General features: G+C 41.5%; 1 protein-coding gene across 1 annotated transcript in view; it reads right to left on the bottom strand.

The window, feature by feature from the left end:
• LOC110966399 (crystal protein) overlaps positions 1–13,070 on the bottom strand; it is a 34,385-nt gene extending 21,315 nt beyond the window's left edge. The window contains exons 1-7 of the mRNA XM_022215743.2: positions 12,585–13,070; positions 7,344–7,545; positions 6,792–6,925; positions 5,548–5,675; positions 5,206–5,324; positions 4,550–4,690; positions 4,085–4,257 (exon numbers count right to left, since the gene is read on the bottom strand). Coding sequence (XP_022071435.1) covers positions 4,085–4,257; positions 4,550–4,690; positions 5,206–5,324; positions 5,548–5,675; positions 6,792–6,925; positions 7,344–7,545; positions 12,585–13,070 — 1,383 coding nt within the window. The remainder of the gene's footprint in view (positions 1–4,084; positions 4,258–4,549; positions 4,691–5,205; positions 5,325–5,547; positions 5,676–6,791; positions 6,926–7,343; positions 7,546–12,584) is intronic.

Here is a 13,070-nt window from a genome sequence, read left to right as displayed (position 1 = left end):
GCTGATCCCTCCTGTCACTGTAGATGTTCATGAGAGACGAGGCACTTCTTAGCGGAGCAGTCAGGCTGCATCTCAAACAGACAAACTCCCTGACTCCAGGTGGTCCACATGCTTCACCCATACAAATGATGGAGGAGAGAGAAAAAAACCAACTGCTGTCTGTCAGACTGAGACACGCTGGAGTTGGAGCTCCCTCTGTAGGCAAAGGATAGCACGTGTTTGAGGAGACAAGGAGCAGTGGTGAAGTCTGGAAAGAACTTCTATACATGGTGACATGTCTTCTTATCTTCTCAGTCTGAGCTTCGGGAAATGCACTATTTTTCAACTTGCAAATCCTGACAGCAAGAGAGAACAATTGCTTTCTATTCTCCATCAGCCTTGTTAGACATGGAGAGGCTGCAGACAGCACAGGACACAGCTGGGTCCTCGTTACACACCGAGCTCCGGCTGGTCGGGACATCGATCCATGCATGACGGACTGCCTCGCACAGCCACTCGATGAGCGGTTATCGATGCGTGTGTGTGTTTGGGTGTGTGGCAGACTGTGTACGAATGCTCTCTTTTCAGCCATTGAGCGGGAGAAAAATATGGAAGAAAACAAACACAAGTTACGGTGCAATGTGTAAATACCGCCTACTTTCTGTTTTTACACATGCAACCACTTAACCACATTAAGTCTGTGGAGATGTTCTGCACTTTTGTGGTTCCTTAACATTTTTGTTTGTATATGAGCAAGTTCAGGCTGCACAGAGGCTTGGTGGTTAGCACTTTCACCTTGCAGCCAGAAGATCAGTTCATGTCCCGGCCTTCCTGGGATCTTTCTGCATCCATGCAGTGCAGTCAGTCGGAGAACTGAGAATCACAACCAGTTTCTCCTTACTGATCTTCACACACTTATAGCAGGTCACAGCTCAGCCTCTGGAGGACAGGTGTGAGTCTCAGGCACCACAGTCTCAGCATTTGTGGCCTCTATAGTCAGCACCCTGATCATCCTTCAGCACGGTTACCTGAGAGGAAATGATGTCAACAGGAAGTTTCACACTTTCTTCCTTTTCTGTATGACATTGTTTTTTCTTTTTCCTCTTTTTATTCATATTTGTGCTCCAAATAAGGCATAAACTCCTGTTTCTGGTTTTGTCTGGGCTCTCCGGTATCCACTCACAGTCCAAAAACATGCTGAGGTTAACTGCTCATATGTTTTCTAAGCTTAAATCCATGTGGTCAATAGCAGAGGAAATGCATGTATGTGACTTTAAAAATTACCATTTATTCAGCCCCTTGAAAGCTTTGTCTCAAAATGGAAGAAGTGCATATTTAGTGTCATATTTTAGAAATGAAATCTTGGGGTGATGCTTTTAATAAAACAGAGGAAAAAACCTTTCTCTTCTAAAAGGCACAACTGTAATTTTTATATCCTGTCAACAGTGTAAATGCAAAACAACCAGATTAGAAGCAATGAAGACAATTTCCATAGCTTACCAAAAAGATTAAGAATTTACTCTTGAAAAGATTCTGAGACATTTGTGCTGACCTCCGTCCTCTGGAGTAGTGCCCTACATAAAGAGATGCAGGACTTCCCAACGGCAAGTCCTGAATATTTAGTATTCAGTCACTCAACTGTGACTGAATACTAAATATGTCTGGGAGTGCCACATCCTCAGGCTGCTACCCTGCACATTAAAAGTCTGAGAAACTGGAGACTGTCTTCCTCTACTGTGTCCTCTTCCACCAGTCCACTCGTGTACTTTCCCAGCAGCAAACTTCAAGATTGAAAAATGAAGTCAATGGACAAGTGCCAAAAACTGCAGTTCCTTGAATGTCCACTTGAGGCCAGCTCCAAAAGTGAGTCAATCCTCATAGACCCCCATATCTGAATGTACAACTTTACAGCTGAAATAAACATGTGTCCAGCCCGGTACAAAAATGATTCCAGTCTCTATAGCTAATTTCCTCATTCATGACAACTGTACGGTGGGTGAGTTTTTATATAACTCACCTGTTTAAATTGTATTAAGGCTTAAAGTTGTGCAGAATTAACAGCATGATGACTTTGGGGGAAATGTCTGCGCCATCACGACCCAATGGCTTTGGCATAGCCTGCCTTAGAGCTACTCACACTCCATCTCTTTGCTGATTTTTGTGGTGACCAGGAGTCAGGCAGGCTACTAGCAAGATGGCAGGAATCACAAGGATGAAATCACAGAAGATTTGACTATGTTTATATCTAGCCAATGGTATTATCACAGCTTATAAAAACTCAAATATAAACACATTATGACAAAACTGAATGATGCCTACCAACTTAGTTCTTAGTCCAGTGTGTTTGCACGCTAACTGAATAGAAAATATGAACTTTAACCTGATAACAGTACTGAAAGAAAAGACAGGGAATAATCAACAATTTCACCTGCTGGAACAAATTTCACTGCGATCCTTGCAATAGCTGTCAAGATGCTTCATTCCGAATCCGAAATGTCAATCTCATTGTGGCACTGGAGGAAAAGCTAGAGTGGCATCCTCATTTGTATTATTCATGGTATTGCGAGTACGAAGTCATGCAAAAATTCAAACGTCTCAGTTCTTGGAGAGAGCTCCAGGTGGAACAGAGTGTCACAGAACCAGGAGGCACAGAGCTGTGACTTCCAGCTTTTTGCCTCATGGACAAGTGTGAGTCATCATCGAGAAAAATACACTCGACACACAAGTGTATATGCTTCCATGAACTTTAAGCATAAATGCTTGTCTTCAATATTTACACTAACTTCAAAAGTTTGGGGTCACCCAGGCAAGATCATGCTTTTCATGAAAACTCACACTTTTATTCATGTGCTAACATAACTGCACATGGGTTTTCTAATCATCAAATAGCCTTTCAACACCATTAGCTAACACAATGTAGCATTAGAACACAGGAGTGATGGTTGCTGGAAATGTTCCTCTGTACCCCTATGGAGATATTCCATTAAAAATCAGCTGTTTCCAGCTAGAATAGTCATTTACCACATTAACAATATCTGGACTGGATTTATCATTCATTTGATGTTATCTTCATTGAAAAAAAGCTTCTCTTCCTAAAAACAAGGACATTTCTAAGTGACTCCAAACGTTTGTACAGTAGTATTTGTATGAGACATGAACATGAGTTAGAAATTTAATCAGAATTCCTGGAAGCACCTTTAGTAATGTACAGATTCTTTTTTCTTGATGATGACAACAATCTATTCTCTCCTACTCATCATAGGCCTATATACATAGTTTTTGTACTTTTATTTATAGTACAACCAAGTCTGTTTGAGCTTTGTGTCTTTGGTTTTAAAGTGCATTCAAATACCCATGCATGTTGTTATGCTAATATCTGCTAACTGGACACGTAGAAATTGCAGTATCACAGTGGCTAGCATTGTCACCCTAAAGCAAGAAGCTTGGGTTTGAACCTGCTGATTCACTGGGCACTTACTGCGTGGAGTTGTATTGACATGCAACTGGTAATCCCAAACTGGCCAAAAGTGTGAGTGTGAATTGCTGTTTCTGTTTTTGTGTTAGCCCTATAATGAACTGGCGACCTGTCCCCTGTCTCTCGCTCAGTGTTAACTGAGATAGGCGCCTTTCCTCACAACCCTTTACAGGATAAAGAGTGTAAAGCTGATGGATGGAAGGAGTTTTACTAGAAAAAGACTACTGGATTGACTGAAATATTTAGCTCATGGTGGTGCTAGATGAAAAGTTGGAAGATCACGAATGGTAATATTTCACCTTGTTAAAAAATACTATACACACTAAATTTTTCAGCAATTTTTCCAATAGTTATGAAGACATCTCTATCAGGAAGAAAGGAGTGGACAGACCAGCTGATTGGCTCAAAAACATGGCTGGAAATGTTACTGGTGTGCAAACACCATTAGCTTCCTGTCTTTTATTCTAAATATTCAAAGATGTTCGACATTATCACTGAAATGAATCCTCATTGGCATGAGACTATATTTGCCTCTCACTAAGAATGTGTATATGACTGCATCTATATTTGAACTACCTGTCAGCCACAATGCTGACATTGAAAAGACATAATGTATTGAGGTCCTCTTACCTGAGCGAGCATGTTCCTGCAGTCAGCATCCCTGTACATGGGCAGGTATTTGTGTAGGATCCGTAGGGAGTGCTGTTTAAAAATGGCTGTGATGTACACAGTGCTTTCCACTGCAGAGACTGGCTTGCCGAAGACCCCGTAAACAAAAAGAACCCCCTCCTCTGAGGTTGTACCTGCAGGACAGAAAATAGGACATCAGTCCAAACAAACAGCAGACTTCTATGTTGCCTGTAGCCTTGATGTGATTCGTTTGCAACATCTTTCTACTGTCTGATTGTCTCCAGGTTTAGAAATCACTTTTAAACAGTAAACATTGCCTTTAGCTTTGTTATGATTTCCATATCAAATTGCCTGATAACGAGAACCAGTGGGAATCCAGCACAAAGGAAATAGCTGAGAGAATGAGATAAAATTCCATAATAATGTTGCAATCTCACTTTACATGTTTCTGTGTGTATCTCTTACCCAGCAGCACTGGCTTCTCTTTCTGCCAGTGGCCCTTCAGGAAGGCAGTGACAGCCTGTTCTTTTATTAACTCCCCATCGATATACGGACCCCAAGTCTCAAAAACTTCCAGGAACCTGAACGGGTTTACAATCTTGGAACCTGGGATCAAAAGCACACCATGTAGATTGATAAAACGGTCTGATTTTCTCATTTTCAACATAAAGTAGGAAGTTTGGTAAGAGAACTATATCTCTCCCTACATAAACATAACATTAAAAAGACAGAAACAATTAGATACTTTCAAGTATTTAGTTCTGTTTTTATAACTAAAGTGTTCTCCACTGTGCCTTTAACTCCCTGACTTTTGGGCCAGAATGAGTTCAGCTTCAGAGCTGCTGCTGATGGCGTAATCACAGAGCCAGGGATACTGACCAATAACCCTGTTAACCCCTGCAGATATATTATACTAATTTTCATCTGTGAGTCTGTAAAATCCTTCTAATTGCCCCATTAGTGGCTCTCTTTCCCATCTTAATGATTTTGTTTTCCATTATATCAGGATAAACATGTTTTTCATCACTTTTTGCAGATAAGCATAGTTTATCCTACATCCTTATGTAACTGTGTGGGCAACCATGAGTGTTGCTCTAAATCTGGGGTTTGTGGCGTCCTACTTGTTTTCATCTGGGCGGCCAGGACGGCCTGTGGAGCGAGAGACAGCAGGCAGATGATGTCGCTCACAGAGCAGTTGGTCTGTTTCGCAAAGTGTTTTCCCAGCTTCAAGGCGTCATGTCTGGGGAAGACATACAGAAAAACAAAATTACAGTTCAGTCTGAAGTGTGCCGGAAACACTTCTGCAAGGACTGGACCCAGCAGTAGCTCAGGATAATACACTCCTCTCTGATTAATTAATGCTTTTGACAGCTCAGTGTCTTCTGAGTCCACTGTAATTTGTAACTCCAGCAAAGCACACATCAGTCTCACACCACTAATCAACTGAGCCGTCGGTTCCTCACCTGGTCTTCAGAGGGATGGAGAAGGGTAAGCTCTGCAGGATGGCCTGTTTGAACAGAGGCTTACTGCTCTGGATCATCAGATGAAGACTCACTGACTGGGCACCTGCACTCTCCCCAAATAATGTCACCTGGAACACACAAAAAACAGCACATAACCAAACATTTTGTATGTTAGCAATTTATTTAAAAACATACTGTTAAAATGAACACTGACTGGGTATCAGTAATGAGACACTCTGTTGGGGATCTGAGGTAATGGAAGGCAGTATGCTTAATTTCCAATTTGTTTAATTTTATATTGAAGGAAATCATGCTAACACTTGCTAATTACCTTTTGACACGTTCGCAATGACAATGCTAACATGATGCTGTTTAGCAGGTACACCATGTTCACCACCTTACAGTATTTTTGTGTTTTACTATGCCAATATTTTTCATCATCTCCCTTTAGTGTGGCTGCACGTTAACATTTGCTAGTTAGACTAACATGTTTTCAAAGGTACGTTAACATGTTGTTGTTTAGTAGGTATTTCATGTTGTTTCATGCTTGCAACAACTATGCTAATATGCTATCTTCTTGCAGGTATACCATGGTTGCCACTTTACTACCACTTGTTGTGCTAGCATACTATCACATGCTTATTAGCACTTAACACATGCAGGAGTTCCTCATTCGCCTAAATCTAGCCCAACACTGAACTGGCTGTTTCTTAACTTTAATTAGTATGTCACTAAACTATGGAAAATTTAATAGCTGTTCCAAATTGTTCACAGATTTACTAAATTTGGAGATTGCAAAATGTTTTAACACAGATTACAAACGTCCATTTTCATAATGGAAATAATTATTAAACAAAGATGGTTTGGGTGTGAATTGAATAATGTAGTTTTCAACAGGGACTTTAGAAGCGTCATAGATGGTTGAGAAGTTTCATTAGTTTCTATGTCTACCACTGTGGTCATTTTTATGAGTTTTTATCTCTTTTGATCTTTTATTTTGGCATATTTTTGAAATACATTTCAAAGTTTTTTCCTGCTTTTGTGAATCAAACCACATTGTACTGAACACAGAAAAACATAAAGAGATGCACACTGAATGCCTGTCTTATCTTGAGATAATTAGTCAAGGTGTGTGTGTGTGTGTGTGTGTGTGTGTGTGTGTGTGTGTGTGTGTGTGTGTGTGTGTGTGTGTGTGTGTGTGTGTGTGTGTGTGTGTGTGTGTGTGTGTGTGCATGCTTGCTTGCCTTGCTGGGATCACCTCCAAACACAGCAATGTTCCGCTGCACCCAAAGAAGAGCCGCCTGCTGGTCCAAGATCCCATAATTCCCTGAAGCTGAGGTGTGAGGATCTTTGCCCGACACCAGGAACCCAAATGCACCTTCAATCAATCATCAGTTCACATGATCAGCAACAGATAATCGACAAAGGCAAGACATTCATTTCCTTAAATACTATTCCCATATCACTGCTCTTGTTTTCAGTCTTGCAGGAAAGCAGATTAAATACCAACAGGCACACATACAGCCTTGTACTCTCTAATGCAGACACACATAAGCAGACCATTATTTGAACTAAGTGATTCCATGAGATTCCTCCATTCTGCCTTCACCAGGCAACTCTGCTTCTGAAGTTATGCCTTTCTTTACCCCTACATGGCCAGTACAATTTAGAAAAGGTAATAAAAGGACATATTAATGTTACATGCATAGATAAGGTCCCTATTTCTCTATGCTAATACATAGTTATTACTCCAGAACAGGTCCATTTTAAAGTAAAATGCCACCAAAAGATCCTACCTAGTCGGTACTCCACGTTTACAACAACAGTGTGGGTGAAGTTGCTGATGAAGCGTCCATCATACAGCGGTTTAGAGGCAGAACCAGCTATGAAATCTCCGCCATGGATCCATACCATGACAGGCAGGGGTCTCTGTAGCGGGGAGCTGAAGTTCACACCCAGCGGTACAAAGATGTTGAGGTAGAGACAGTCCTCGCTGACCTTTATGAGACATGGGAAGATGCAAGTCATTCAGATTTTGTTCACTAAAATCTGTTTTTTCATTAGTTAAGCCTTGAACTTTATCTTTCTTCACACCAGCTTTCCAACAACTCTGCTAAAACACCATAAATCTACTCTTTGCTACAAAATGACAAGCTGTAGTATGGAAATACTTCAGTTATACGTATTTGAACTAGAAACCAAATCCAAAGAGGAGTAGTGATACAGAAAGTCTCCCTCTGCAAGGTGATAGAATTGGTCCCTATGTATGAAACCTAGGAAGTTTGAATACCCTGCGGTATTAAGGTGGAAATGCTCAGCCATTCCACTGACTTCTTATTTCACTCATGATGTGTCCTCCAGCGTATACAAAACACCATATCCACATGTTTGCAAGGTAAAATTTTGGATTTTGTCAGGCTACAAGACAAGTTTGGGGGATTTTACTAGTGCTTGGAAGAGGAGCATGAAGCATTATCATGACAAACCGCAAACATCAGACTCACAGCTAACAGCTGGCTGGGTACAGATAGCTATGAAGGTAGCCTGCTAAGCTATGTTCATCGGTTTAGTCTGTATGTGGTTAAAGAGGTGCTTTGTGACTTTCAAGTTGACATATACCAGAATTTCCTGTATGACGAATGCATTTTCCATTTGCTTATATGCCTACACATGACTGCCCCTAGTGCAGTCCTTTTTCAAGCAAACAGTCCAAACTAGCTAAAGTTACTTTGACCACCTGTAGTCAATGAACACGTACAAAAAACTGTGGTTCCTTAAGGTCTGGGCAATTTCCGCCCGAAATTTCTACTGAGATTTACAGAAAGTAAATTGAATGCTGTTCTTGAACTGTTTGGAGTACATGCATGGTTGGGGTCTCATTTGAAAGCTGACAACCTGAATTTTCACCCAGTGCAGTCAGAATTACTCTAGGTGCTACTGGCACAGAGTTATGTATGTTGGAACACACTGAATTAGGATGAATTTTTTTTCTCGCCTACATTTTTTCCCTAATAAAACACCTGAAAATCAGTGTGGCAGCACTGCAACAGCTTGAAAACACAATATTGCAAAAGCCTGGGGTCTTACATAGTTCAGGTCAAAATTTCAGAGCAATACTACAAGAAATGAGTGTTTCACACATGTATTTGTACTGATATGCTCCGCCCCTGTCAATGTTGGATACACTCTTTATACACTGTGCACACTCTCTACAGAATGGTATAAATTCATTTTCACTTCATTTTCCACTTCATTTTCATTCCAAAAACTCATAAAGAATTCAAAAAATCACTTCAGATAGGCTTCAGTGTCGATCACACACACAGATTGAGAGGAATACAGAGAAACAGCAGGTGGAGCCCGGAGCTCACGAATGAAATATCATATAAAGCCGCTGGCAGAGGCGGGATTTATATTCAAGCCATTCAGCAAGCTCATTGGCTACCAGGCCTGTCAATCTAACGGTTCCTCCGGCGTGATTTGCTGAGAAACAAGTCAATCAAGTGATGTAATCGATATCTGTCAGACTCGGCCATGGTTGGCTAAATCGCCGAAGTAGGCGGAAACGAGTCACCTGATTGGTTGAAGTTCGGTTTGAAACAGAGGAGAAGTCTCCAGTATCCATTTTGAATCGCGAACAAAGGGAATTCGACCGTGTATGATAAAGTTATAATAGAAAGATGCAGTGAATATGAAACGCACAGCGCCACCACGCGCCGCGTGCACGCGCACGGAGCCGATCGTTTTCTGGATTTTTTACCTATTTCGAGACATGTTTTGGCCAAAGTATTATACTGGATTGTTTCCTCTGGATGGCTAAGCTTGGGTTCTGGCCGGTTTTTGTGGATTATCTTCTTTTATGACCAGAAACGAGCGTCCAAACTGCGTCGACAGGTAAGCTGTGCACGTTTACGTGACTTGTTGTTTGTTGGATAAATGTGTTTATATTACCCGCTGTGGTAATCACATCTGAAAGTGGTTTATACCGGTGGATTCATGAGAATCTCAGCTTTCTATGTGTGTATAGTGTTTGTATAATCGTGTTTGCAGTGTCCTTCTATTTTAAAAAAAGCGTATACCGATAAAAAAACGGCCCGCCCGCGGGCCGCCAGACTTTAACGGGTTAAAGAGGTGCTTTGTGACTTTCAAGTTGACATATACCAGAATTTCCTGTATGACGAATGCATTTTCCATTTGCTTATATGCCTACACATGACTGCCCCTAGTGCAGTCCTTTTTCAAGCAAACAGTCCAAACTAGCTAAAGTTACTTTGACCACCTGTAGTCAATGAACACGTACAAAAAACTGTGGTTCCTTGAATGGCCACCTCATGCTGGTTGCAGAGGTGAGTCAGTCCCCAGAGACCCCATGTTAAAATGTCCAATGTTACTGCAGAAATAAACATGTTCCCATGAGCAAAGCATGTCAAATGTTATGTTGTTGGCTGGAAGAGTCTTCAGCCTGGCATGTGAAGACCCAGAGGATTACTTTTATTTTTGATGGCAATGACAGTAGGAAAAATTCTCAGTTCCAGAAACTTTAAGACTAATTTGAAACCATTCGGACCGGAGGGAGCTCAGAGTAGATCCACTGTTCCCTCACATTGAAAAGAGCTAGTCGAGGTGATTTGGGCATCTGATTTGGATGCCTCCTGGGAGACTTCGTTTGGAGGTTTTCCGAGCACGACCACCTGGGAGGAAACACTGGAACAGACCAAAGACCTTGCTGGAGGGGCTAAGTATCTCGTCTTGTCTAGGAATGCCTCGGGATCACCCAGGAAGAAGTGGAAAGCATTGCCGGGAGGAGGGATGTCTGGAATGACCTATTACATCTGCTGCCTCCACGACTCGCCCCCGGATAAGTTGAAGAAAATGTATGTATGGATAGATTGATGGATGGATGGATGGATGGTGTATTGGGCTTTCCAATTGGGCTTTCAGCATTGGCTGAGGCTCATATCTTTGCAACATGCCGCAGTGCTGTGTCCCTTGCTGTGTTATGAATAAATCTTCATCCAAGATAACTATTTCACTTCTTTTGTTGTGATGTATGTCTCCATGTCATTGTGAGGGACATTTTTCTTCACCCAAATCAACAGTGTTGTTTATGATGGCATTTGTCTCCGTCAAATTGTGCACTTGCAGGTGTTGCAGTTCAGTGACCGACCCTCAATGTGTGCTTAAATTGAAAACAACTACACCCTCACAAGCTAACACTTGCAGAAAAACATTGCCATGGCTGTGTTTACAGCAAAGCCATAGTTCTAGTTTATTTTAGCCTAACTACACTTCTGCAGCTAGACAGGTTTCTAGCCTAGATTTACTAACCAGCTTCCAAAACCTGCTTTAGCTTTTCATTTTGTTCGTGCCCAAAGACATTGCAGTCCTGTGTGCTTTTGTTTTCTTAACAAGCACTTTAACTGGGACACGGCATAATGAATTAGATGTCAAATAGCTAGCTAACTTACCGATAACTTTAAACTATCTTAAAACTTGTAAATCTCCTGTCATAGACATGCTGGACTTTAGCCGCAATTACACCACCTGAAGAACAACTACAATAAATCATCCTATTTAACCTTCAATGGTGCCTCGTGGAAGATGGTTCACATGTACAGCTGAACGTTGGGATACAAATTGGCACGTGAATGGCTATTACGGTCCACGTGGTTCATCATGCAACCTAAACTCAGTAGCTTTTTGTGGTATCTGATCTGTTACATGTATTACTTAATAAGTTAGTAGACTGGAATCTGTTTTGTTTGTTATAGCATTTGAAAGGAGATGCAGTGTTTGCTCTGGTGTCTCTGACCACAGATGGAACCTGCATTATATTCAACCCATGCCATGGGAAAGTGTTCTCCTGTTTACAGAGCCCTGTTGGAGGTGTTTTTATGAGGGTTCTTCTGTCTAAAATACTGATTTAGGGATTCTTCAGCTGTTGTAGACACAGGGGGTTTGTTTGGGGATACTCCTCACTTGTTTCCCGCGTGTTAGACAATAAATAACCATATGTTGTACTCATTTACATGTTAAAACCTATAAAACCTGATTACTGGTCAGTGTCGGCAGGGATTCAATTGGCCGACTCCTTCCAGGCAGGTTCTGTCTGTACTGATGCTGCTCTTTCCTTTAATAAAATACTTTTAAAGAAAGTCAGTGTCACGGACGTCACTCCTTCGCCTGCACATCACGGACACCAGCGAGAGAAACAACGACATTTTCTGCTAGCATTCCCTGATAATAAACCTGTTAACTACACGACTGTTCAATAATTTGGGGTCACTTAGAAATGTCCTTATTTTTGGAAGAAAAGCATTTTTTTCAGTGAAGATGACATTAATTAGAAATCCAGTCTAGATATTGTTAATGTGGCAAATGACTATTCCAGCTGGAAACGCTGATTTTTAATGAACTATCTACATAGAATTACAGAGGAACATTTCCAGCAACCATCACTCCTGTGTTCTCGTGCTACAATGTGTTAGCTAATCGTGTTTAAAGGCTGGAAAACATGAAATTGCCTGGATGACCCCAAATTTTGGAACGGTAGTGTATATAGTTATGATGCTAGTAATTTCATAAATATCACTGCCATTCCACAAAAACATTCTGCATTGTCTGACACAACAACTTGCACAGTAATCTGCCCTTATCCTAGGTCCAGTTGTGGTTCAAACATTTACAGTCGTACTTCTGGGTTTTTTAACCAACCTATACTTACAGAATATAGGGACAAAGTATATAACCAGCATTTGTTTGCCTGCTTTCCATTTGGTCAGCTGACCAATTAGAGTAGCCCAGGCTTTTTGGGAGGGGGATCTTAAAATACAGGGGCGAGGTGCGACAATACATAAATAATAGTATGTTTTTTAACATTTAGGCATCAAAACATGATCTAGTATCCCTAAAAATAAAAATTCAAACCTGTAAATGAGCATAACGTGGGCTCTTAAAAATTCCACTATGCTAACCGTACCCTAAAGTAAGACGCCACAGCAGCATTCAAGTAAGTAAGACGTTATCATGTTCCTTACTGCATGAGGACACTCCTCAGTGACAGGTCCGGTGCAGAACTGCATGCATGCTGCCCTGGGGAAGGAGGCATTATAAACTCCTGACCAAGGACTCATGGGTCTGGGGGGCTTCCAGCGATAAGCACCAACAGGAGGGTCTGCATATGGTATGCCATAGAACACATGGGCCTTATCCACTGTAATCCCCCTTATCTGGCCATTTTTGGTTAACACCACTGGTCCTGGAGCCCCATCTGTATCCTGATTGACTGGTTTGTCCTTGGTTTGCTGCGTGATTGCGAGGTCCTCAGGGTGTCCCAGCTCCTTGAGGGAGTTTATCTGAATGTCTCCATTGATGATGAACGGCTCATCTCTCACCAGCAGCCCGGGGTAGACATTTCTCAGAAAGCTGACAAGGTCGATGTCATCATCATTTTTCGTCACATCTCCAGAGGAAAGCCTTAAACTTAGTGTGCACAGCAGCAGAAAACACTGCCAGCCCTCCAT

This window comes from Acanthochromis polyacanthus, chromosome 1 (assembly GCF_021347895.1).
Source record: "Acanthochromis polyacanthus isolate Apoly-LR-REF ecotype Palm Island chromosome 1, KAUST_Apoly_ChrSc, whole genome shotgun sequence".
NCBI lineage: Eukaryota > Metazoa > Chordata > Actinopteri > Pomacentridae > Acanthochromis > Acanthochromis polyacanthus.
This window is presented reverse-complemented; position numbering and strand designations above follow the sequence as displayed.